This window comes from Salvelinus namaycush, chromosome 18 (assembly GCF_016432855.1).
Source record: "Salvelinus namaycush isolate Seneca chromosome 18, SaNama_1.0, whole genome shotgun sequence".
Taxonomy (NCBI): Eukaryota; Metazoa; Chordata; class Actinopteri; order Salmoniformes; family Salmonidae; genus Salvelinus; species Salvelinus namaycush.
In genome coordinates, this window is record NC_052324.1 from 23,079,149 (window position 1) to 23,106,366 (window position 27,218).

The 27,218-nt window shown below is 44.5% G+C and overlaps 2 protein-coding genes across 2 annotated transcripts in view; both read right to left on the reverse strand.

The window, feature by feature from the left end:
• The window catches only part of LOC120062878 (solute carrier family 23 member 2-like), a 69,747-nt gene extending 56,164 nt beyond the window's left edge, over positions 1-13,583 (reverse strand). Inside the window, exon 1 of the mRNA XM_039012946.1 lies at positions 13,326-13,583. The gene's annotated coding sequence lies outside the window, so the exon portion shown is untranslated. The remainder of the gene's footprint in view (positions 1-13,325) is intronic.
• Positions 13,584-20,958: 7,375 nt separating this feature from the next.
• The window catches only part of LOC120062879, a 34,912-nt gene continuing 28,652 nt past the window's right edge, over positions 20,959-27,218 (reverse strand). The window contains exon 7 of the mRNA XM_039012947.1: positions 20,959-21,561. Coding sequence (XP_038868875.1) covers positions 20,959-21,561 — 603 coding nt within the window. The remainder of the gene's footprint in view (positions 21,562-27,218) is intronic.

The window sequence follows — 27,218 nt, forward strand, 5'->3', positions numbered from 1 at the left end:
TTTAACTATTGGATGTTCTTATAGGCACTTTAGTATTGCCAGCCTAATCTCGGGAGTTGATAGGCTTGAAGTCATAAACAGCGCTTTGCTTCAAGCATTGCTAAGAGCTGCTCGCAAACGCACTTTATGCTGTTTGAATGAATGCTTACAAGCCTGCTGCTGCCTACCCACCACTCAGTCAGACTGCTCTATCAAATTATAGACTTAATTATAATAAAACAAAGAAATACAAGCCACAGGTCATTAATATGGTCAAATCCAGAAACTATCATTTCGAAAACAAAACGTTTATTCTTTCAGTGAAATACGGAACCATACCATATTTTGTCGAATGGGTGGCAACCCTAAGTTTAAATATCGCTGTTACACTGCACAACCTTCAATGTTATGTCATAATTATGTAAAATTCTGGCAAATTAATTACGGTCTTTGTTAGGAAGAAACACAGTTCGCTACGAGCCAGGCGGCCCAAACTGTTGCATATACCCTGACTCTGCTTGCTCTGAACGCAAGAGAAGTGACAATTTCCCTAGTTAAAATAAATAAATGCATGTTAGCAGGCAATGTTAACTAAATATGCAGGTTAAAAAAATATATACTTCCGTGTATTGATTTTAAGAAAGGCATTGATGTTTATGGTTAGGTACATTTGTGCAACGAATGCGCTTTTTTCGTGAATGCGCTTTTATTAAATCACCACCCGTTTGGCAAAGTTGAAGTAGGCTGTGATTCGATTATAAATTAACAGGCGCCGCATTGATTATATGCAACGCAGGACAAGCTAGTTAACCTAGTAATATCATCAACCATGTGTAGTTAACTAGTGATTATGTGAAGATTGTTTTTTTATAAGATAAGTTTAATGCTAGCTAGCAACTTACCTTGGCTCCTTTTGACGCTGCACTCGTGTAACAGGTGGTCAGCCTGCCACGCAGTTTCCTCGTGGATTGCTATGTAATCGGCCATAATCTGCATTTAAAAAGGCCGATTACCGATTGTTATGAAAACTTGAAATCGGCCATGCCGATTAATCGGTCGATCTCTAGTATACAGGTGTGTGCCTTTCCAAATCATGTCCAATCAATTGAATTTACCACAGGTGGACTCCAATCAAGTTGTAGAAACATCCCAAGGATGATCAATGGAAACAGGATGCACCTGAGCTCAATTGAGTCTCATAGCAAAGGGTCCGAATACTTTATTTTTTTAAACATTTGCATAGATTTCTAAAAACCTGTTTTTGCTTTATCATTATGAGGTATTGTGTGTAGGGTGATGAGGACAAAATGTATTTAATCCACTTTAGAATAAGGCTGTCACCTAAAAAAAAAAGTGGGAAAAGGGAAGGGGTCTGAATACTTTCTCAATGCTCTGTAGATAACGCACAAAACACGACTTGGTACATGATCGCTGACATTCACGCTTCTCTGTAAAAAAACAACCAGAGTGTGAATTATGAAAGTAATGAAGGCTAGATAAATCACATAGCCTAATTTGTGTAGCCTAGCCTACAAACCAAGGGTTTTGCTGCATCCTGTCATTGTGTAGAACGCACCAGAGATTATAGGCTATGAACATTACTGCTGAGGACCCCCAAAGAAATATTCCTTCCTCTTGTGGGCTCACAGACACATGCACACATACAAACCTGCTCCTCCAAGCAATGTTTCCAGGACAACCATACAGGGAGTAATAAGCTTGTCCTTAAGATCAGATGCGATCCCTATATCGTGACTGATGGATAGATTAATAGTCCTACCTGCTTATAGTCAAGTAGCGCAGACTAGAGCTTTTTTTTATGAACCTCAAATTCCTTCAAGTCACTATGTGTCGATACAAAAAAATAAAACATCTTAAACCCTTACCGTGTTTGTCCTCTGTTGTTGCCTGCCTTTGTTTGCTGAAATCCAGGGCTTGACATTAACTTTTTTTTGTGCCACGTAGGACAGATATTTTACTTGTCCAAAAGCCAAGTCAATTGGAGTCTGGGTAGCCAGTTAATGGTTGGCCACCCTTGGTTTGCGTTTACACAGGCAGCCCAATTCAAATATTTTTTCCAGTAATTGGTATTTTGTACAATCACATCAGATCTTTTCACATCTGATTGGTCAAAAGACGAATTAGTGAAATAAATATTAGAATTCGGCTGCCTGTGTAAACGCAGCCTTGGTGGCCAATAAAAATAAAAGGGGGCATCCAGTCCAGTCATCCCCGGGACAATAAAAAAATAAATATATATTTACGGTTCGAAACAGACTCTGGGATGACAGATCCAAAATTCTTATAACCACTGCACATAAAAAATATAAAATATTTAAAAAAAATCAAATGAGGCTGATGCAAAAGATCATTTTGCTTAAAAATATCAATAAAGTTGTATTAATTCATTTTAATTGTTGTATTTTAACCCCCTTTTCTCCCCAATTTCAATCTTGTCTCATCGCTGCAACTCCCCAACGGGCGGCAAAGGTTGAGTCATGCATCCTCCGAAACATGACCCACCAAACAGCGCTTCTTAACAGCCACCCACTTAACCCGGAAGCCAGCCACACCAATGTGTCGGAGGAAACACCATTCAGATAGAGCGCGATGAGCCAAGTAAAGCCCCCCCCCCCCCCCCCCCCCCCGGCCAAACCCTCCCCTAACCCGGACAACACTGGGCCAATAGTGCACCGCCCTATGGGACTCCCGATCAAGGCCGGTTGTGATACTGCCTGGGATCGAACCCAGGTCTGTAGTGACGCCTCTAGCACAGCGACGCAGTGTTTTGGGCCTCCCAAGTGGCGCAGCAGTCTATTACTTCGTATTATAAGCTCAACAATGCGCATATGTTCCAAAATGCAATTAGTGGGAAAACACAGTTCTCAAAAGAGCACCGCACAAGCGAGCGGTTTCATATGACAGATTACAATATCTCTTAGAAATTAAGAAAGAGGGAGATCTAAAGACACATGGGATATTTAACTAATATAACTAGGATTATGCCTTTGGCTTTTAGTCCATAAAATAAAAATTCTGGTTTCAATGGCATATTAAGTGTTTATAAAATAATTTCCTCAACATTTTTATGGTCGTATTTCAGCTAGGCTACTTTGACACGAGGTAAGACATGCTTCATAAAATGACAAATGTCTAGGTTTTAAACAATTCCATTTATGGTTAAATAGTCACAAAATGCTGACGGACTCTGCTCAGACTGAAGCTGTGTGATGTGCGGTGCGCAACAGGCATGGTCCTACACTTTCTGTTCTTGTGTAAATTTGATCTGAACGAGCCGTGCCTCGAGTCGACCTGTATGTTGACAAAAAAAAAAAAATCAAGCATTTAGATGTTAACATTAACTGTCCTTCATTACATTTGTCAAACATGACTGGCGTTTAGCCTGTAGTTATGTAATTAAGTCGCTCAGCATTGGTTGGACAAAGAACTAGCCAACATGCATATCACCTACACTTTGACATGTAGGCTTTTTTGGTTCACATGAATAGATTTTAATATTATCCAATTCTGATCTGAATAATTGTTTAATGATTTGTGTGTGACTTTCTTTACTTCTCCTTTCGGACAATTTAAATCTATATTATTCTTGTCCGACTATTTAATAAAAAAAATGTTGTACTTATCCCAGACAAGAGGACAAGCGTTAAGTTCAAGCCCTGAAATCCATAATTTTTAATAAAGTGTTAAATCAAATACAACCAGTGACTGATTCTAGATCTGATAGGTTGGAGGACGTCCTCCGGAAGTCATGATAACTACTGTGTAAGTCTATGGAAGGGGGTGAGAACCACCATGGGCCTCCTAGGTTTTGTACTGAAGTCAATTTACCCAGAGGATGGAAAATAGCTGTCCTCTGGTTACACCATGGTGCTACCCTAGAGCAGGGGTTCCCAAACTTTCACACAGGCCACCCTTCTAATATCGGGGAACACCCTGCGCATGCCACGTTTATTTCTATGGGCACAAGCACTGTTTGTGACAAACTGTTCATAACCCTTTTGTTGGCAGAGAGAAAATTTTGCAGGTTTAAAACTTTTTTCCTGCAATTCTATACATTTTGCCATGGATCAGTGGCAATGCGTCATTCAGGGCAGTTTTGCATGTTATTTTGGCCTTAATACGTGTCACAAATCAGTTTGCAAACAATATAAAAAAGCCGCATACAAACATGGTCTCTTTTCTGTTGAGTAAGGCAGCTCCAAAGTGCAGGTGTTCAGCCTAGCTCAGCTTGCTTTCTGTGGTGGTGGGGCAGACAGTGGAAAATACGGAGCGTAGGGGTTGGTAATGTTCTCTAGTTGCACTGTGATTGGCTCAATGTTGTCACTCATGGGGACTAAGTCACCGCAAAATCTATGAGTAGCGCTCGAAAATTCAAGCTGCCATAGACTTACATTAGAAGTGCCCATCCAAGAAGGCTCAAGGTCATGGCCACAGATAAAATGACATCAAATCACGTTATATCTATCGTAGCTTTGATTGGACTGATCATGTCAACATCTTACTTTCAAAATCTTAGCTAGCAAACTAGACAAGCAGTCATCATCACGCATTAAGTCGGCAATCTACTGGCAAATCCTTTTCCATCCTTGTCATTTGAAGATAAAACGTATCGGTGCTCATCGGTCATAAACATTACACAACAAGTTGGAAATTGCAAATTCAACATTAACTTCTCTGGGATATGTGGGACGGTAGCGTCCCACTTGGCCAAAAGCCAGAAAAAAATGTAGCGCGCCAAATTCAAATATATTACTATAAAAATCAATCTTTCATGAAATCACACATGAAAGACACCAAATGAAAGCTACACATGTTGTGAATCCAGCCAACATGTCTGATTTCAAAAAGGATTTACGGCGAAAGCACACCAAATGATTATGTTAGCTCAGTACATAGCCACAGAAAAACACAGCCATTTTCCCAGTAAAAGATAGTCACAAAAAGCCGATAGAGATAAAATTAATCACTAACCTTTGATGATCTTCATCAGATGACACTCATAGGACATCATGTTACACAATACATTTATGTTTTGTTTGATAATGTGCATATTTATATCCACAAATCTCGGTTTACAGTGGCGCCATGTTCAGAAATGCCTCCAAAATATCCGGAGAAATTGCAGAGAGCCATGTCAAATAACAGAAATACTCATCATAAACTTTGATGAAAGATAAATGTTTAGCATAGAATTAAAGATACACTTGTTCTTAATGCAACCGCTGTGTCAGATTTCAAAAAAACTTTACGTAAAAAGCACACCATGCAATAATCTGAGACGGCGCTCAAAAATAACAATTTCTCCGCCATGTTGGAGTCAACAGAAATACGAAATTACATCATAAATATTCCCTTACCTTTGATGACCTTCATCAGAATGCACTCCCAGGAATCCTAGTTCCACAATAAATCGTTGTTTTGTTCGATAATGTCCATTACTTATGTCTAATTAGCTACTTTTGCTAGCATGTTTAGTGCACATGTCCAAACGCTCGCGCATTTGCAGGCGAACACGGACAAAAACTTCAAAAAGTTATATAACAAGTCAAATAAACTGGTCAAACTAAGTAGAGAATCAATCTTCAGGATGTTGTTATCATAACTATCCAATAACGTTCCAACCGGAGAATTCCTTTGTGTCTCTAGAAGTTATGGAAAGCAAGACGATATCATTTGGAACGCACGTGACCAGGAACTGGCATTCTGCCAGACAAATGACTGAAACACCTCCCATCCGGCCCCACATCACACTAGCGGCTTCATTCCACGTTCTACAGACATCTAGTGGAAGGCGTAGGAAGTGCAAACAGATCCATATCTTACAGGGAATTGAATAGGCGATGAGTTGAACATTGACCAGTCTCAGAATTCTCACTTCCTGTTTGGATTTTTTCTTTGGTTTTTGCCTGCCATGAGTTCTGTTATACTCACAGACATCATTCAAACAGTTTTAGAAACTTCAGAGTGTTTTATATCCAATAGTAATAACAATATGCATATATTAGCATCTGGGACAGAGTAGGAGGCAGTTCACTATGGGCACACAATTCATCCAAAAGTGAAAATGCTGCCCCCTATCACAAAGAAGTTAAGTGCTAAGGCACCACTGCAGCCCCGGGGTCGATCACAGGCTGTGTCACAGCCGGCTGTGACCGGGAGACCCATGAGGTGGGGCCACAATTGGCCCAGCGTGGTCCGGGTTAGGGGAGGGTTTGGCCGGCCGGGATGTCCTCGTCTCATCGTGCTCTAGCGACTCCTTGTGGCGGGCCGGGCGCATGTAAGCGGACTTTGGTCGTCCACATTGGTGCGGCTGGCTTCCGGGTTAAGCGAGCAGTGTGCCAAGAAGCAGTGCGGCATGGCTCTCGACCTTTACCAAGTCCATAGGGGAGTTGCAGCGATGAGACAAGATCGTAACTGCCAATTGGATATCATGAAAATGGAACAGAAAAGTTTGAATACATTGGTCATGCTGTCAATCCAGCATGACTTCTGATGCATTCAAAACTGGAAACTGTGAAATCTCAGAATTCAGTGAGTTCAAGACAACTGGGAAAGCACATAAAACTAGCTCTGACTGGGAAAATATGGAAATCATTTTTAGCGGTCATCGGTCAGGATTGCGGGCCTCTTTCTAGAGCTCACAAGAAGGACACCGTCCTGTTCAAGTGAGCACGGCACAACAAGATGTGTCCAAAAATGTATTGCATGCTGCTGCATAAATTATGGAATATGCCAGGGAGATATGTATACTGTAGCTAAGAAAGTATTAGTAGCCCATGTGCGTCACCCTATTAATTTGGTCCCTTTCTACCTCATAATTTAGCCTACTGTTCTGACTTGGTGGTGCACATGTAGCCTATAGCTCTCTTTTAGAGAAAGGTAGTCATCAAATATTGTAAGAGCTTTCATTGTCTGCTTATATGGCCCCTTTATTTATCCTACGGTTCTGACTTGGTGTACAGGGAGAATACTAACCCCTTGTTCTGAATTCTGTCGCTTTACATTTCAAAAGTGCTGAACAAATAGTTGACTACATCCGTCCTAGCTCGCTCATTAAATATCCTAATTAGGGATGCACAATATAATAATAAATAGGTGAACATAAATCGGCCGATATTAGCTAAAAAATGCCAACATCGGCCCAATGTCTAGATTAACGCCGATGTCAAAGCTGATGTGCATACCTATATAGCGTAGGTACATGACGTAATGGCGCCACGTAAAATGTTGCGCTACACGTGCAACACAGCATTCCTAACCTAGCCCAAAATGTCTGCTGTGTGGATCGAGCAGTCAACAAGGTGAACAGTCATTTGAAAAAGTAAGAAAATTTCAGCAAGACATCTCAAAAGGCGAAATCCATTAACTTCTTATGGCTGCAGGGGCAGTATTGAGTAGCTTGGATGAAAGGTGCCCAGAGTAAACGGCCTGCTCCTCAGTCCCAGTTACTAATATATGCATATTATTATTAGTATTGGATAGAAAACACTCTGAAGTTTCTAAAACTGTTTGAATGATGTCTGTGAATATAACAGAACTCATATGGCAGGCAAAAACCTGAGGAGAAATCCAAACAGGAAGTGAGAAATCTGAGGTTGGTAGGTTTAACACAATTCCCATTGAAATCCCCTTGAGATATGAATGAAGTTGCACTCCCTAGGGCTTCCACTAGATGTCAACCGTCTATAGAAATTTGAATAAGGCTTCTACTGTGTTGTGGGACTGAATAAGAACAGAATGAACAGGTGTCTGGCAGACAGCCATTTTCTGGTCACGCGCATTCCACATGATATCCACTTGCGTTCCGTTCCTCCTCAAGACACAAAGGAATTCTCCGGTTGGAACTTTTATTGAAGACGTTTGATAAAAACACCCTAATGATTGATTCTGTACTTAGTTTGAAATGTTTCTTCGACCTGTAATATATAACTTTTTGAAGTTTTTGTCCGAAGTAACGCTCGACCAGAACGAGCGTTTGGATATGTATACCAAACGCCTAACAAAAGGAGGTATTTGGACATAAATAACGGACATTATCGAATAAAACAAAAATAATTTGTGGACCTGGGATTCCTGGGAGTGCATTCTGATGAAGATCAAAGGTAAGGGAATATTTATCATGTAATTTCTGGTTTCTGTTGACTCCAACATGGTGGCTAATTTGACTATTGTTCTGAGCGCCGTCTCAGATTATTGCATGGTTTGCTTTTTCCGTAATTTAAAAAAAATCTGACACAGCGGTTGCATTAACTTCTTGGGGCTGCAATCCCGTTAACGGGATGATATGACAACAGCCAGTGAAGTGCAGGGCGCCAAATTCAAAACAGAAATCTCATAATTAAAATTCCTCAGACATACATGTGTCTTATACCATTTTTAAAGGTAATGTTGTTAATCCAGCCAAAGTGTCCGATTTCAAATATGCTTTTCAGCGAAAGCACCACAAACGATTGTTAGGTCACACCAAACCACAATAAGCACAGCCATTTTTCCAGGCAAAGATAGGAGTCACAAAAAGCACAAATAGAGATAAAATGAATCACTAACCTTTGATGATCTTCATCAGATGACACTCATAGGACTTCATGTTACACAATACATGTATGTTTTGTTTGATAAAGTTCATATTTATATAAAAAAATCTGAGTTTACATTGGCGCATTACATTCACTAGTTCCAAAAACATCCAGTGATTTTGCATAGCTACATCGATTCAACAGAAATACTCATCATAAATGTAGATGATAATACAAGTTATACACATGGATTTATAGATATACCTCTTTAACGGCAACATAATGGAATTCATTGCCCTTGACAATCAACCGTTCTCTGTTGTGGGTGATGTTGGCTTTCGCGACAGGTCGAGCACTGGTACACACTACCAAGTGTGCTATTTTTCAGATGTTGCCCAACCGGAGTTACACAGTAACAGCGTCCCTGCTATTAGCTTCAGGACATACGCCGTTTGGGTCTTTGCGTGTCAAAAAAGATACGTCAAATAACACTATTTGACTCGTTAACTTATTATGGCTGGGGAGCAGTATTGAGTAGCTTGGATGAATAAGGTGACCAGAGTAAACTGCCTGCTACTCAGGCACAGAAGCTAAGATATGCATATATTAGTAGATTTGGAAAGAAAACACTGAAGTTTCTAAAACTTTTTGAATGATGTCTGTGAATATAACAGAACTCATATGACAGGCAAAAACCTGAGAAAAAAATCAAACCAGGAAGTGGGACACTGAGGTTTGTAGGTATTCAAGTCTTTGCCTATCCAATATACAGTGTAAAATTTGGTCCGATGGCACTTCCTAAGGCTTCCACTAGATGTCAACAGTCTTTAGAATCTTGTTTCAGGCTTCTATTGTGAAGGGGGAGTGAATAAGAGCTGTTTGAGTCAGGTGTCTGGCAGAATGCCATGAGCTCAGTCAGGCGCGTGACCGTGAGAGTTAGCTGCGTTCCTTTTCCTTTCTAAAGACAAAAGGAATTGTCCGGAATATTATTGAAGATTTATGATAAACATCCTAAAGACTGATTCTATACATCGTTTGACATGTTTCTACGAACTGTAATGGCACTGTCGTCTGAACTAAGTGCCTGCGCCGTGTGAATTTGGATTTGTGAACTAGACGCGAACAAAAAGGAGGTATTTGGACATAAATGGTGGACTTTATCGAACAAAACAAAAAATGTATTGTGGAACTGGGATTCCTGGGAGTGCATTCCGATGAAGATCATGAAAGGTAAGTGAATATTTATAATGCTATTTCTGACGTCTGTTGACTCCACAACATGGCGGGTATCTGTATGGCTTGTTTTGGTCTGAGCCTCTGGCAGTCTATGGGGTACCACAGGGTTCAATTCTCAGGCTGACTCTTTTCTCTGTATATATCAATGATGTCGCTCTTGCTGCGGGTAATTCCCCGATCCACCTCTACGCAGACGACACCATTCTGTATACATCTGGCCCTTCTTTGGACACTGTGTTAACAAACCTCCAAACGAGCTTCAATGCCATACAACATTCCTTCCGTGGCCTCCAACTGCTCTTAAACGCTATTAAAACCAAATGCATGCTCTTCAACCGTTCGCTGCCGGCACCCGCCCGCCCGACTAGCATAACTACCCTGGACGGTTCTGACCTAGAATATGTGGACAACTACAAATACCTAGGTGTCTGGCTAGACTGCAAACTGTCCTTCCAGACTCATATTAAACATCTCCAATCCAAAATCAAATCTAGAAGAATCGGCTTTCTATTTCGCAACAAAGCCTCCTTCACTCACGCCGCCAAACTTACTCCAGTAAAACTGACTATCCTACCGATTCTCGACTTTGGCAATGTCATCTACAAAATAGCTTCCAATACTCTACTCAGCAAACTGGATGCAGTTTATCACAGTGCCATCCGTTTTGTTACCAAAGCCCCTTATACTACCCACCACTGCGACCTGTATGCTCTAGGTCGGCTGGCCCTTGCTACATAGTCGTCGCCAGACCCACTGGCTCCAGGTCATCTATAAGTCTATGCTAGGTAAAGCTCCGCCTTATCTCAGCTCACTGGTGACGATAACAACACCCACCTGTAGCACGCGCTCCAGCAAGTATATCTCACTGGTCATCCCCAAAGCCAACAGCTCCTTTGGCCACCTTTCCTTCCAGTTCTCTGCTGCCAGAGACTGGAAGGAATTGCAAAAGTCGCTGAAGCTGGAGACTTATTTTTCCCTCACTAACTTTAAACATCAGCTATCTGAGCAGCTAAACGATCGCTGCAGTTGTACATAGTCCATCTGTAAATAGCCCACCCAATCTACCTACCTCATCCCCATATTGTTTTTAATTTACTTTTCTGCTCTTTTGCACACCAGTATCTCTACTTGCACATCAGCATCTGCTCATTTATCACTCCAGTGTTAATCTGCTAAATTGTAATTACTTCGCTACTATGGCCTATTTATTGCCTTACCTACTCACGCCATTTGCACACACTGTATATTGACTTTTTTTTTTTTTTTTCTATTGTGCTATTGACTGTACGCTTGTTTATTCCATGTGTAACTCTGTTGTTGTTTGTGTCACACTGCTTTGCTTTATCTTGGCCAGGTCGCAGTTGTAAATGAGAACTTGTTCTCAACTAGCTTACCTGGTTAAACATTTTTGTTTTAAGGAATAGGTTTTGACTATGTTTTACTGGTAATGGGGACATACGTAAATGACAAAATAACTTTTTGGTCAGTGTGGTGTGTGTCTGTAACTTTTATTTAACTAGGCAAGCTAGTTAAGAACAAATTTTTAATCACAATGACGGCCTACCCCGGACAACGCTGGACCAATTGCGCGCAGCCCTATGGGACTCCCAATCACGGCTGGATGTGATACAGCCTGGATTCGAACCAGGGACTGTAGTGACACATCTTGCACTGAGATGCAGTGCCTTAGACCCCTGCGTCCATGTGTGTGTGTTAAATAGTTAACTGTACTAGAATGCTTAAAAAGGCCGCTAAAATTTTAAATATCAGTTATCGGTATCGTTTTTTTGGGTAAGGAAAGATATCGGCCAAAAATTTCATATCGGTGCATCACTAGTCTAATACAAATTAAGTATGGCCTCAAGTGCTTGTCGTCCCCTTATGCCATAGTTTGTACATCTTAATTGTCAGTAGAAACCACATATGTTTAGGCAAGTCTGCCATATCAGCTATGTTTTTTTAAAGACAGTAAATGAGGCTGAATGAACTGTTTCGCTGCCAGACAAGGCTCCGCTGAGAGCCAGGTGTAGCAGTGGTAAGGATTCACTCCATGGTGCTGAAAAGAAAGCTCTGCTGTTGGGAACACATGATGTAGGCCTTAACAGTTTGTGGGCACCGTTTGTCACCGTTATAGTGCAATTAATATATTGTTTTGTGGCTTTGCTTGCATGCATCAAAAATATATATTCAGTTTGCCCCACCAAGATTTACATGCTAAAATCACCACTGCATGGGATGGATACTTTTTGTTATGCCATTTTAAAGCTAATTTCCTGCTATTCTACACATTTTGCCATGTCTTGTGTGTTCATGTGATATTTAAATGACAAACATTACAACAAAATCAATGGGCAAAAAAACCTAGCCAAATTGTTTTTGCTGATATGGGCTTGTTGATCTGGAGATTTCTGATAAGTTATAAATAGCTCTCTAAGATCTGCAATGACTGACATGACAAGAGGAAAACTGCTGATGCACTACCCAATTAACGAAATTGCACCTTGTACATTCAACTATTACAACTTTCAGGAGTAAATTGAAAGCCGGACTGAGTTCCTTAAAAGTTTCCCTTCCCAGTATGGGAACCACTCCCATTCCGGCAGGTAGCCTGGTAGCCTAGCCGTTAAGAGCGCTGATTCAAATCCCAGAGCTGGCAAGTAGGACAAATTCTGCCCTTGAGCAAGGCAGTTAAACCCCAGCAACTGCTTCCCGGACGTCGATTAAGGCAGCCCCCCTGCACTTCTCTGATTCAGAGGTGTTGGGTTAAATGCGGAAGACACATTTTAGTTGAATACATTCAGTTGTGCAACTGACTAGGTATCCCTTTGCCCATAGAGGGTGCTGTTGAGGCCACTGTATACCATTGCAAAACAGTGCGTTTTAATCAGTTGAGCCTCCTGCCTCACACACTTGTTATAAGATGAAGGAAAGGGAGAGAAGTCATAGGTATTTTTATTAGGATCCCCATTAGCTGTTGCGAAAGCTGCACCTAACGTTACTCTTCCTGGGGTCCACACAAAACATGACATAACATTAATAGACAACAGCTCAAGAACAGAACTACATCAATAAAAAAAAATGGCACAAGTAGCCAACATATCAATACATAGACAAACTATCTAGGTCAAATAGAGTCTAGGCTAATAAATAGAAAGCAAGTCGTCCTACTTTTCCACTGCGTATCTCTTATCATTAAATGACGAGGCCGTCTGATTAGGCGCATGCATCGCTATAGACATGCTCCTTACGCGTTTCCTATTGGTCCATTCTCGGATGGTCTCCCTTTGTATACTACGCCAGGGTTTCCCAAACTCGGTCCTGGGGCACATTTTGGGTTTTGCCCTAGCACTATACAGCTGTTTCAAATAATCAACGCTTGATAAGTTGGTTATTTGAATCAGCTGTGTAGTGCTATGCCAAAACGTGCACCCGGGGGGGAGGGGGCAGGACCGAGTTTGGGAAATCCTGTGCCACACTAGCTAACGCGTCTTATACCTAATCACGAGAATGATGCAAATACGGTTTAATAACCTAGTGAGCAGTAAACAGCCGGTTCCCCGGGTAAAGACTCACCTGCCCTGAGGAAGGAGAACAGACAGGACTCGATTCCCGTCAGGGTTAGAGTCCCCGTGTCGGTAAGGTTAGGGTTGGAAAGGCTACAGCCAAAGCTAAACCCGAAAATAACCTTAAAATGAAACCGAACGGAGCTCTAGATGTGTGTAGGTCCAGTTCTTAGTAGAAAATACCTATTCTTGTAGTCTACCACGACAGTGGAAGTTAGACAGTAATGTCTATAACTACAGAAGGATTTCGTCTTACATATGTACGGGCTTGACTGGAGACACAATAGCGCATGCTCAGGCCCTTGAAGTCCTTCCTCTGTCTCCTCCTTCAGAACCGTGCTTCAACCAATCGGAGGCGTTCGTACCTGTGATGCAAGCCGGACTGTCATTCGGTGTGTTCATAGGGGACGCTGATTCTATAAACCTAGTCTACTCATTCTCCTCCTTCTTTCCTCCCTTGCTCTCCTCCCTTCTCTCTCGCTTTCTCGGCACTCTCCGTTTCGCTAAGCTCATCTCTGCTGTCATTGTTATGAAAAAAATGGCGTCTTCCTCTTTCTCCCTTGGTCTGTGTATATTTGCGACGTTCTGTATTGCCATCTAGTGGTCTTCTAGCCGTATCGCAGCAACATTACTTAATTTACCTATTCGCTGTGGACGTCCCAAGGATCCCTAATAGCAATGGCACCATGCTTCAGGATGCATGCGCCACAATCATGAGCATGCTGCCCAAATAGCGGTGATTGGGATTAGTTAACTACATGTAGTTCAACTAGTAGGCCTAGTTTAATTACATTTTGCTGTAGCTTGGTGGTAGTTGAATAAAATAAAATCTTGGTAGTGTTTTGACTAGTTCATATCTTTTTACCATGTAGTGGTGTCGCTAACTACTGGAACTACACACTCTTTTTTTGCAAAAGAAAATATAGGTGGGTGAAGTAGGCAAGAATTTCCTTTCTTTTTCAGCATGAGACCTGCCTAAGATGAGACTTGAAACACATTTTTGGTGTTTAATAGGATAAATTGCACATTATGTTAACATTGACTCCAGAGTGATCTGTCTTGCAATTTGTAGCCTATACATTTCAGATTGCAATTTGTAACATATCATGAAATAGATGATGGAATTCCACAAATTAATACATACCATACGACATGTAACATATCATAGTAATTGGAGTGTCCCGGATTTAAGTTTACTATGTTACGTCTTAACATGGGTCCAGGTTGGCCAAATAGGTCAACCAAAAGTGAAACACCCAAAACAAGACCAAGAGGGGGGAGAAACACAATACTGCTTTAATGTAGGCCTGCTAAAAAACTATGTCTCCAGATTGTATTGTGGACATCAGAAGCACTGTAATATTGTGCAATCCTCCTACTGTTGAAATGTGGACTGGGGCAATAACCACAGTTTCCTAATAGTTCAATTTCTCTATACTGCATGACTTTATGTGTGTGTGTGAGTGAGAAAGAGAGAGAGCGCTCTAGGCCAGGCCATGCTGTCTGTGTATGCTTTAGTTCCATGGTCTGGTCTCTAGTCTGTTTCATTCATTCATGCCACACACACGAACATAACTAATCTGTTCTAGGCTAGGTCACATGAGCTATGTTATTATGGGAGAGATGGAGAAAACCTCTGTTAAAACACTCTACTTCTGAGACAACATGTGATTTCCTAGAACAGGTCCACTGGGTACAGTATAGGGCCTTGGGATAGGGGCTATATTTAGGGCTTAAGTATGGGGGTATGATGGATGGGGTATGGGTGTGTGAATTGGGGCTGGGTATGGGGCTGTGTTTTCTGCAGTTTGAGCTGTCAACATGTTACAGATATAAATGGTGGTATTACCATATCAGGATTATGGTATAGTTATGGTATAGTTTTGCTGTCTCAGAATTGTCCCTGGTTTCAATGAGAAAATGTAATGATACTTTATGCCACAGGAACACTGTTCCCATATTCACTACTGTATGTATATATGTAGTACAACAACAACAACAACAAACACATACCTTATCAGGGTTTAGGATAGGTAAGTATAGTGATGTCATCACTAGTGGCCAGTGCTCATACCTCAGATGATGACATCATAGATGTCCCAAATGGCTCCCTTTATAGTGCACTACATTTGACCAGGGCCATGGCACCCTATTCCCTTTATAGTGCACTACTTTTGAAAGGGATTAGGGTGCCATTTGGGTCATTAACAAAGCAAAAACTCTGATGAGGGATTAAGAAGAGGGATCAAGCCCTAGCTGTATACTCTGTATTCCTCTGAGGATGGCTTTAGTTTACAACACATATAGATCTTAGTATATCTGTCTTATTATTATTACACATATTATAAGGTGGCACTGACATACTGTACATCTAAAGCTTATTCTGACTCGCGGGTCCGTTGGTGACAGAGCAGAACCAGCGACCCTCCCTGTGTCACTTAGAACTATGACCAGACGCAACCAGTAGGGGTAGAACCCACCGACTGTAGGAGTACCTCTACACTCCAGAACGGACTTGGAATTAAACAAGATACCTGTAGGATCAAATGATCCAATAATACTTATATTAAACATGTTAGGCTACAATTATATCAATTAGTGTTCTGTAAGTGTTAAGAAAACATCCACACAGATTTTGTCTGGCCTTAACTTTAACACCTGTTACCCATAGTGGAGTACAGGTGAGAGCTTGACACCTGGCTTTAGGATGCTATTATTATATATTACTGTCTATACATATCTACATACACACTGAGTTTTTCTTTAGTGATCTACAGTGACTATCTACATTTACAATCAATACATTCTCTTCTGGTGCATATTGTACAATATGAACAATTCTTAGTGCAAGCAAATCACACATCACATCTGACAAACATGCTTCAGTTCTTTTCTTTTTAGTGTCTCTGTGGTGTTTGGTGCCGGTGCCCCTGCTCGGGATCAGTCCAGCTTTCTGTACGCTACATCAACTCTCTCAAACACTCTTCAGAGAAGTGTGTCAGTGTGTCCACAGATATCCTTTCCTGGCAAGCCTCTGCTGGGTGGGAAGGGTGTGTGTGCGTGCGGGTGTTTGTACAGCATTTGTGAGTGTGGGAGATTGTGTGTGTGTGTGTACCACATGTGTAAGTGCAGACAGATAGTGTGTGTGTGTATAGTGTGTGTGTGTGTACAGAATGTGTAAGTGCCAAGACACTGTGTGTTATAGCTACAGCATCCTTATCTGGAGGCCAGCAACATCGTGATGAGTTTTTCTCCTCCATTTCCACTCTCACACATCTCTCTCCATCATTTGATTGGTAATTTGTCTTTTGGGTCCAATGAGGCGGCAGAGTACTAGAAGCTCATAGGATCAGCAGTGTTGAGCAGTTTGGTCCTTCTTACATTTTTCTTTGGGATGCTGAGAATCTTTAAAGTAGCAGAGTTCCCAGTGGCGCTCTTCTCTTTCTCTAGTGTTCTCTTTAGTCCTGAAGCAGTGGCAGGTTGAGACTAGTGCAGCAGTAAAGTAGTTTCTACACATGTACATATCTGTGGATTAGCTAATCCTATACATACTGCACTAGATGTAGTGTGTGTGTGTGTGTGTGTGTGTGTGTGTGTGTGTGTGTGTGTGTGTGTGTGTGTGTGTGTGTGTGTGTGTGTGTGTGTGTGTGTGTGTGTGTGTGTGTGTCTTGGGATTGAACAGAAATTGTATATAGACAGAAGTACAGGATCGGATGTTGGGGGAATGGCGTGGAACGTTCTGCTGGGGTCTAGAGCACGTTCTCAAAAAGCTGCATGGAGTTCATTATGTTCTCATCCTGAAACAGAAACATACAGGACAGAACATTGAGCGAAAGTCATGAGGCAGTTTTTTTGTTCACTTGGATTATTAGTCTATGAACTAAAACATTCAGCAAATCTCCCACTGACATCTACATAACACTTTACTTGAAGGGGTTATTCATAAGACATTCACAACACCTTTATGAAACCAGTCATAACACCTTCCTGAGTATTGCAGTATGATTCATAACCTTCATAACACATTATTCAATATCATTCATAAGGAATTTTCAAAATAAAAGTTCCTTTTCATTACATAACTAAAAATGATCTGTAACACTGAAATATTTCTTATTTATCCATTGTACAACACAAATGGGTATGTTCACAGCCACAGTACCCAACCCCCTAAGTGTTAACCTAAGAGCACATGTTTTGGGCTTATCTTGATAGAGAACACACTGTAGGCCTAACTTGACATTAGCTCCAGACCAGGAGCCATATAATACAACTTTATTGTCCATGTTACAGAGAACAACAGAAATGTGTCTTCTGCGCTTACTACTCAACTCTCCCAGCTAGCACACACACACGTAGTGCAGCACTCCGGGATGGAGAGCATGTTGCTCAAGGGCCCAACGGAAGGGACTTGTCAGGAACTGAACAGTTACCAGATCAGTTCCCCCCTTATTCCAGCTCCTGGTGTATGTGACAACAATTCTCCAACTGGTGACCTTTCGGCTACAGGTCCAACTCCTTAGCTGCTGGGCTACCTACAGCCCCCCTGGGTGCATCCCTTGGATATCGTCACATATAATAGGGCGGCTAAGCTGAAATTTCCAGAATGATTGTTCATTTTGTGATAAAAGCACCACATATTGCAGAGAGAGATTTACGTGTCCTGAAAATATTTAGATATCGTGACATCACACATATTGCCCCTGGGGGTCATGGCACTCATCTTACAAATTAGAGGTTTAATAAAATGAACACATCCAGGAAAGAGTAGCTTGGCATTACCAACAGGAGTAAACAGCACACGACTGACAGTCAAACTCCTGGGTCAAGTCATTGCTTACAGTATGACCCCTGGGTTAAATTGTGTGACCCAGGAGTTGTTCCTGTCAGCTGTGTGTTGTTAACTCCTGAATCAAGATTCAGATTGATAAAAAATAAGGGTAGGGATGTTCTGATCAGTGGTGTAGTGGAGGGTAAACCCACAAACACCATTTACACACCTGTTTTATTTTTTGCAAGCATTTACCCACCTATCAGAAGAATGCATTGAAAATAAAGGGAGCGTTCATTTATTCACAGCAAAAGGCGACCAGTGTTTAGCCATATATTTTCTTACCTCTACTGATTATGATGAAGACATTGGTACTGTACTAGCTGAAACGTGTGAGCTAGATAACAACATAGGTGCAATTCACTTAGTGTGTGCTGCAGCTATTGTGCGTCGCCAAATGTTCCACTTTGAAATGCATCCTCTGCAAGAGATGTGCTATATAAATAAGACCTTATTTGATTCCCCTCTGGGTTCCCAGAGAGAGAGATGTGAGCGGACCAAGTACTTTGAGGTTGCTCTAAAGCAGAAAGTTGGAATAAAAGAGTCAGGAGCAGGTTTTCTTAATTGAACAAAGTTCTCTATTGAGGTATTTTTTTCTTCTCAAACACTCCAACACAATCAAGGATGATCAACCAAGGAAAACACAAATCTTCTTTACAAGACCAAGGAACACAAGGTGAGTATCTTTACACTATAACATAAATCACAGGTGTGTCACCGCCTTAACGGTCCGTTCGTGGAGAACCCTCTTCGGGTGGTGGTCCGGATCCGTGGTGGCCATTCCCAAGATGTAGTTTGTCCACTTCTTCTTCCTTCCGAAAGGCATGTCCTCTCCTTTGGAGAAGCAAACACTCTTTTCTTTCTCCAGCTCCCCTCACTGCCGGTTCCCTCCTCTCTCTTGTAGGGGAAAGAGAATATGTCATTAGTACCGTCAGCTGTGCTTAATTGCCTCTGATCACCTTGACTCACATGCCAGGCTGGGCTACTATCCGTGGGACCAGCCTGCCCTCTGGTGGTCCTTCCACATACCTCCGCCTTAGGACCGGACCGGAGGGCCGGGCGCCAGACGCGCCGTCTTGGTTGCGTTGGGACAGCGCGTCCGCATTCCCATTCCTCGATCCGGCCCTGTGGATAACATGGAAAGAGAATGGTTGTAAAGCAAGAAACCATCTGACTATTCTGTTGTTATTGTTTCTCTTACCGGCCATCCACGTGAGGGGAGCATGGTCGGTAACGAGGGCAAACCTATGCTCGAGTAGGTAGTACCGGAGATAAGCGAGGGCCCACTTAATGGCTAGGGCCTCTTTCTCTACGGTAGCATATCTCTGTTCCCAATCACTGAGCTTCCTACTTATGAAAAGAATAGGCCTCTCTGCTTCGCCTTCACCCTGAGCTAGGACGGCCCGGGCCCCGTATCTGAGGCGTCTACCAGCACAATTAACTCTTGGGAGAAATCAGGAGCCTGCAGGACGTGATCAGAGCACAGGCTATCTTTTAGCAACTGGAAGGCGTCTTCCGTCTTGTCTTTCCACGCTACACGGTTTGGCAGGTTTTTCTTGATTAGGTTTGTGAGGGGGGTGGCAATGGTTGCATATCCAGAGATGAGATAATATCCCGTTATCCCCAAGAAGGCTCGGACGTCCCGCTTCGTCTGGGGCCCGAGGCCAGTTCCAAATTGCCCTGGTCTTTACTGCCTGTGGGCGTATTTTTCCGTTCCCCACGGTGTATCCCAGGTATTCAGCTTCGGACAGACCCAGGCAGCATTTGTTTGGATTTGCCGTCAGCCCTCTAGCCTCCAGGCTCACGAGCAATGCCCGCAGACGCAGGAGGTGGCTATCCCAGTCCTCGCTGTGAATGACCACATCGTCTACGTACGCCGCTGCGTACTCTTGATGGGGTTGTAGAATGGCATCCATGAGGCGTTGGAAAGTTGCCGCAGCACCATGCAGTCCGAAGGGCATTCTCACATACTGAAAAAGACCCTCCCGGTGTGGTGAAGGCAGTCTTTGGGCGGTCCTCTGGAGCCACCGGCACTTGCCAATATCCTTTCGTCAAATCCAGGGTGGTGATGAACTTGGCCTTTCCTAAACGCTCCAAGAGTTCATCCACGCGGGGCATGGGATACGCGTCAAAAGTAGAGATGGCGTTTACACCTCTAAAGTCGTTGCAGAGCCTCATACTACCGTCAGGTTTGGGGACCAGGACTATGGGACTGGACCACTCACTTGTAGATGGCTCGATCACCCTCATCCTCAGCATCTCCCTTACCTCGTTCTTAGCGATGACACGGCGGGCCTCAGGAATCCTGTAAGGCCGGATATGCACCTTCTTGCCGGGTTCCGTGTGGATATGGTGAACCAGGACATCTGTTTGTCCTGGGAAGGGAGAGAATACCCTGCCAAATTGCATAATCAGCTTGTCTAGCTGTCTAGACTGCTCCGGCAGGAGAGTTCGGCCACGGCGCACCTGTAGCAGGGCCTCCTCTTTTTCCTTGTCCTCCACGGCCATCAAAGCCACACCCTCCTCTCTTCCATGGTACTTCAGCAGGTTGATATGATAGAGTTTGACCTTCCTCCTGTCAGGTTGCTTGATGAGGTAATTGACCGATGAGACCCTTTCTGTTACCTCGTAGGGCCCCCTCCACTGCGCCAGCAAGCGGTGTTCGGCCGTGGGCATGAGTACCAGCACTTTCTCTCCCATGGTGAACTCCCTGGGTGTTGCTGACTTATCGTAGGCTCGGCCTTGAGTCTGTTGCGCCTTCTCCATATGTTCCTTTACTATGGGCCAGACTGCCGACAGGCAGGCTAACAGACTACCTCATCATGGTAACATGTTCTATCGTCGACCGGAATGGGCATGGTTGTGCATCCCAGGTCTCCTTGGCTAAGTCGATGATCCCTCGACATGGCCGGCCGTAGAGCAATTCGAATGGGGAGAACCCAGTGGACGCCTGGGGTACTTCTCGCAGGGCAAACATTAAGTGGGGCAGAAGCATGTCCCAGTTATTCCCATCTCTGGACACCACTCTTCTCAACATGCTTTTAATTGTTTTGTTCAGGCGTTCGCACAAACTGTCTGTCTGCGGGTGGAATATGCTTGTGCGTATCTGTTGATCCTGGTATAACCGACACAAGTCCTTCATCAATCGGGACATGAACGGGGTTCCCTGGTCGGTTAGGATCGTCTTGGGAAGGCCCACCCGGGAGAATATCATGAACAATTCCTTGGCGATTCCCTTTGACGACATGTTGCGAAGGGGTATGGCCTCTGGGAACTTAGTAGCGTAATCTACGACAACCAGGATGTACTCGTATCCTCTGGCGGATTTCGGGAGGGGTCCCACGAGGTCCATAGCTATGCGTTCGAAGGGGGTCTCTATAATGGGGAGAGGAATCAAAGGACTGCGCAGGTGTGGCTGTATGGCCGTACGCTGACATTGATCACACGTCCTACAATACCTGGCCACATCTAGGGTGACACGGGGCCAATAGAACCTCTGCATGATTCTGTTGATCGTTTTGTCCTGTGCCAGGTGTCCTCCTAGGACATGGGAATGGGCTAGCTGTAGGACAGTATCCCTGTATGGTCTAGGCACCATTAGTAATTCCTGTTTTCCCCCCCTTCGTTGCACAACCCAATACAAGAGACCCTGCCTGATTGCATAGTAGGGAAGAGAGGGCTCACCTGATCCGTCAACATTTCCTCATGACATCCCGTAGATCTGGGTCTCTATGCTGTGAGGTGCTAAACTGTCCCTAAAATTCTTGGGGTAGGTAGACCTCGGTAGAGGGGTGGGGTGGTTGTTCCCCATCCCCGTCGGGGGTGCCCGAGGAGGATCTCTTCCATGTTCCCTCCTCTGATGGGGCTTCAAATATAGCCCTTAGCCTCTGGTTGCTCCTTCCTTCCTCCGTTGTATATAACCCTTCGCAGGTGTCTTCATCGGAGGTTTCCTGGAATAGCTGTCGGAGGCGTTGGGTCTGTATTCTTCCTCTGCTCCAGAGGACGAGGCGGGGCTACGTTTCCTTGTAGGGCTACTACCTCAGGCTTGGACTTGTTTTTTTTCTTTCTCTGCTTCCCTGCCCCCCTGTGGTGGCCCTGCTCTTGGCGTGTGATAGAGAGACCTGATCCCCTTTGTCCGGTGCATAACGTCATCTGCCGAAGCTCCTTATATAGGGGACAGTCTCTCCCGATCAATAATGGCACCTTCAGCTGGGGTACTTTCCCCACCCTGACCTTCCTTTCGGGGTGAGAATGGACAGACTCACAGTGGGGTAATAGTGAGTGTTTCCATGGATACAGGACACAGTTACTTTGTCTGGTAGCAGTGTTGCTGTGGTCACCATCTGCTCCTCCACGAACGTAACCATACTTCCAGAGTCGAGAATGGCTACCACGTCTCGTCCTTCTATTCAAACCGGAATCTCTGGGGCTGGGGATATTTCTGCTAACCAACAGAGGTGATCCTGCCCTCTCGGGCCGGGATGCATGGGGACGGGCAGCAATGACTTGGTGGCCATGGACTTGTCCTTTCTGGGACATTGTGGGGCGTAATGGTCCGGAGACTGGCATTTATAGCACCGACCCTGTTGTGTGGGTGATGACTTCTCCCAGGCCCTGAGCGGATTCGGTCGTTTTGGTGGAGGACGTGCCGGAGTCCTTCCGGTCCTCCTTTTCACAACTCCCATGTTGATCGGTACGTTTCCACAGCCTCGGCTATGGGTTTGCTTGCCCCACGACCCTTTCTAAGTCCCTGGGTAATTCCCTCAAAATCTAGTCCACTATGAGCGTTTCTATGACATGTCCTACTCCCTTTCCGGGCTCCAGCCATTGTTTCGTTAGGCGTAGGAGTGCGAATATCTGGGCACGGACGGGTTGGTCGGCCATATAGGTCCATTGATGGAACTTTACGGATCTATCTCGGGCGGTCAGCTGGTACCGGGACAGAATCTCGGTTTTTAGTCGCACATAGTCAGCAGCTTCGTGGGGGTCCAGGTCATAGTAGGCTTCCTAGGCTATCCCGGTCAAAAGAGGAGCTAACGCACTCACCCATTCTGTGGGGGCCACTCTTCCAAGGTGGCCGTCCATTCGAACGTCATGATGAAAGCCTCAATATCATCTTCCTTTGAGAGACGAGGTAAAATAGCGGCTTCACTCGGCTTCACTCTCGGTTCTTCTCGCCGGCTCAGCTGTTGTTGCATGAGTTCTATGGTTGTCTCCAGTGCTGTGATCAACTGTTGTAGTAGAGCGTTATCCATCCTTCTTGAATGGTTCCTCTGTGTCTACAGGTAGATTTTCGTTTTCCTCACTTATCCTTGTGTCACTCGTCCACATAATTCCCGCATTCTCCACCAATGGACCAAGTACTTTGAGGTTGCTCTAAAGCGGAAAGGTGGAATAAAAGTCAGGAGCAGGTTTTCTTAATTGAACAAAGTTCTCTATTGAGGTATTTTTTTCTTCTCAAAAACTCCAACACAATCAAGGATGATCAACCAAGGAAAACACAAATATTTTTCTTTACAAGAACAAGGAACACAAGATGAGTATCTTTAAACTATAACATAAATCACGGGTGTGTCACCACCTTAATGATCCGTTCGTGGGGAACCCTCTTCGGGGTGTGGTCCGGATCCGTGGTGGCCATTCCCAAGAGGTAATTTGTCCTCTTCTTCTTCTTCCTTCCGAAAGGTATGTCCTCTCCTTTGGAGAAGCAAACACTCTTTTCTTTCTCCAGCTCCGCTCACTGCTGGTTCCCTCCTTTCTCTTGTAGGGGAAAGAGAATAGGTCATTAGTACTATCAGCTGTGCTTAATTGCATCTGATCACCTTGACTCACATGCCAGGCTGGGCTACTATCCGTGGGACCAGCCTGCCCTCTGGTGGTCCTTCCACAGAGATGACAAGAAAAACTCGTGCCACCCCTACTGCTTTCTCTTGTTAACATGGTTCTCCAGGGTCCCAGTCTGACCCTTGTGACATCCTATCAAAACAATCTCACATTTAGAAAATAACAGGGTTGGGGTCAATTCCATTTAAATTTAAGTCAATTTAGAAAGTAAAACAAATTTATCTGGGAGTTTGTAGAATATTGTATTAATGAGACTTTAGACAGCAAAAGTCCCACATTAAATATTCTAAATATACTTTAAATATTGTAAAATATTGTACAATTATTATTCTTTGAAATACTATTTTTCATACACCGTTTAAGCTAGAAACGCCATTGAACTTTAAAACATGTAGACTAGTCAACTTTTTGATAACATTAATACTTACAAACTATTAAGCTTTTTGTCCTCCCCCCCAAAAATCTCATCCACTTTAATGCGATTTCTTCAACACTCTAAAAGTCCCATTGTTAAAAACTCACAGACTTCCAACATTCTATTCACAGTAAACAACCTTTGACAAAAATCAGCTACTTTGACAATTTTTCAACAAGTTAGACAAAAACTTAGAGCATGCGAAATCTTAGTCTGCTTCTCTGCTATTCAAATCTGAAATCGGAACAGAAATATCTTCTAGAAATCAAATGATACAGCTGTTTTAGTAACCAGATCTGTTGTAACTTTCATGGGTTACAGAGTTCATGTTTACAGTTAATTCATTAAGATGTATCTAAAGACATTATTTACAGTTATTTACATATGTACAAGAGTAATTGTATTACATTTGAAGTGATGGAGAATGAGAACTATAGTGGCTTGCGAAAGTATTCAATCCCATGGCATTTTCCCTATTTTGTTGCCTTTCAACCTGGAATTAAAATAGATTTTTGGGGGGTTTGTATCATTTGATTTACACAACATGCCTACCACTTTGAAGATGCAGCATATTTTTTTATTGTGAAACAAACAACAAGATAAAAAAAATGGAAAACTTGAGTGTGCATAACTATTCACCCCCCCAAAGTCAATACTTTGCAGAGACACTTTTTTTGCAGCAATTACAGCTGCAAGTCTCTTGTGGTATGTCTCTATAAGCTTGGCACATCTAGCCACTGGGATTTTTGCCCATTCTTCAAGGCAAAACTGCTCCAGCTTCTTCAAGTTGGATGGGTTCCGCTGGTGTACAGCAATCTTTAAGTCATACCACAGATTCTCAATTGGTGTCACGTCCTGACCATAGTTCTTATGTGTTTTGCTTGTTTTAGTGTTGGTCAGGACGTGAGCTGGGTGGGCATTCTATGTTGTGTGTCTAGTTTGTCTGTTTCTGTGTTCAGCCTAATATGGTTCTCAATCAGAGGCAGATGTCAATCGTTGTCCCTGATTGAGAATCATATATAGGTGGCTTGTTTTGTGTTGGGATTTTGTGGGTGGTTGTCTCCTGTGTCAGTGTTTGTGCCACACGGGACTGTGACGGTTAGTACTTTTGTTGTTTTGTATTCTTGTCTAGTTTTCATGTCATTAAATTATGGAAACTTACCACGCTGCACATTGGTCCTCCGATCCTTCTCGCCTCTCCTCGTCTGAGGAGGAGGACGACTTAGACTGCCGTTACAGAACCACCCACCAAACTCGGACCAAGCAGCGTGGCTACGGGCAGCAGCAGCAGCAGCGGCCCACTACACAGGACTCCTGGACATGGGAGGAAATTCTGGAGGGAAAAGGACACTGGGCTCACATTGGAGAATATCGCCGCTCTCGTGAAGAGATGGAGGCAGCTAAAGCCCAGGAGTGGTGGTATGAGGAGGCAGCACGGAAGCGTGGCTGGAAGCCCGAGAAGAAATCCCAAAAATTTCTTGGGGGGGTGGCTAAAGGGTAGTGTGGCGAAGGCAGGTAGGAGACCTGCGCCAACTTCCCATGCTTACCGTGGAGAGCGGGAGTACGGGCAGACACCGTGTTATGCGGAAGAGCGCATGGTGTCTCCTGTACGTGTGCTTAGCCCGGTGCGGGTTATTCCACCTCCCCGCACTGGCCGGGCTAGATTGAGCATTGAGCCAGGTGCCATGAAGCCGGCTCAAAGCGTCTGGTCTCAAGTGCGTCTCCTCGGGCCGGTGTACATGGCACCAGCCTTACGCATGGTGTCCCCGGTTCGCCAACACAGCCCAGTGCGGGTTATTCCACCTCCCCGCACTGGTCGGGCTACGGGGAGCATTCAACCAGGTAAGGTTGGGCTGGCTCGGTGCTCAAGGGAGCCAGTACGCCTGCACGGTCCGGTATATCCGGCGCCACCTTCCCGCCCCAGCCCAGTACCACCAGTGCCTACACCACGCACCAGGCTTCCAGTGCGTCTCCAGAGCCCTGTTCCTCCTCCACGCACTCTCCCTGTGGTGCGTGTCTCCAGCCCAGTGCCTCCAGTTCCGGCACCACGCAATAAGCCTCCTGTGCGTCTCCAGAGCCCTGTACGCCCTGTTCCTGCTCCCCGCACTAGCCTTGAGGTGCGTGCCCTCAGCCCGGTACCACCAGTTCCGGCACCACGCACCAGGCCTACTGTGCGCCTCAGCAGGTCAGAGTCGGCCGTCTGCCCAACGCCGCCTGCACTGCTCGTCTGCCCAGCGCCGACTGAGCTGCCTGCCTGCCCAGCGCCGTCTGAGCCATCCGTCTGCCCAGCGCCGTCTGAGCCATCCGTCTGCCCAGCGCCGTCTGAGCCGTCCGTCTGCCCCGAGCCGTCAGAGCCGCCCGTCTGTCCCGAGCCGCTAGAGCCGCCCGTCTGTCCCGAGCCGCCAGAGCCGCCCGTCTGTCCCGAGCCGCCAGAGCCGCCCGTCTGTCCCGAGCCGCCAGAGCCGTCCGTCAGTCAGGAGCCGCCAGAGCCGTCCGTCAGTCAGGAGCCGCCAGAGCCGCCAGCCAGTCAGGAGCCGCCAGAGCCGCCAGCCAGTCAGGAGCCGCCAGAGCCGCCAGCCAGTCAGGAGCCGCCAGAGCCGCCAGCCAGTCAGGAGCCGCCAGAGCCGCCAGCCAGTCAGGAGCCGCCAGAGCCGCCTGCCAGTCATGAGCTGCCTTCCAGTCATGAGCTGCCCTCCAGTCATGAGCTGCCCTCCAGTCATGAGCTGCCCTTCAGTCATGAGCTGCCCTTCAGTCATGAGCTGCCCTCCAGTCATGAGCTGCCCTCCAGTCATGAGCTGCCTTTCAGCCCGGAG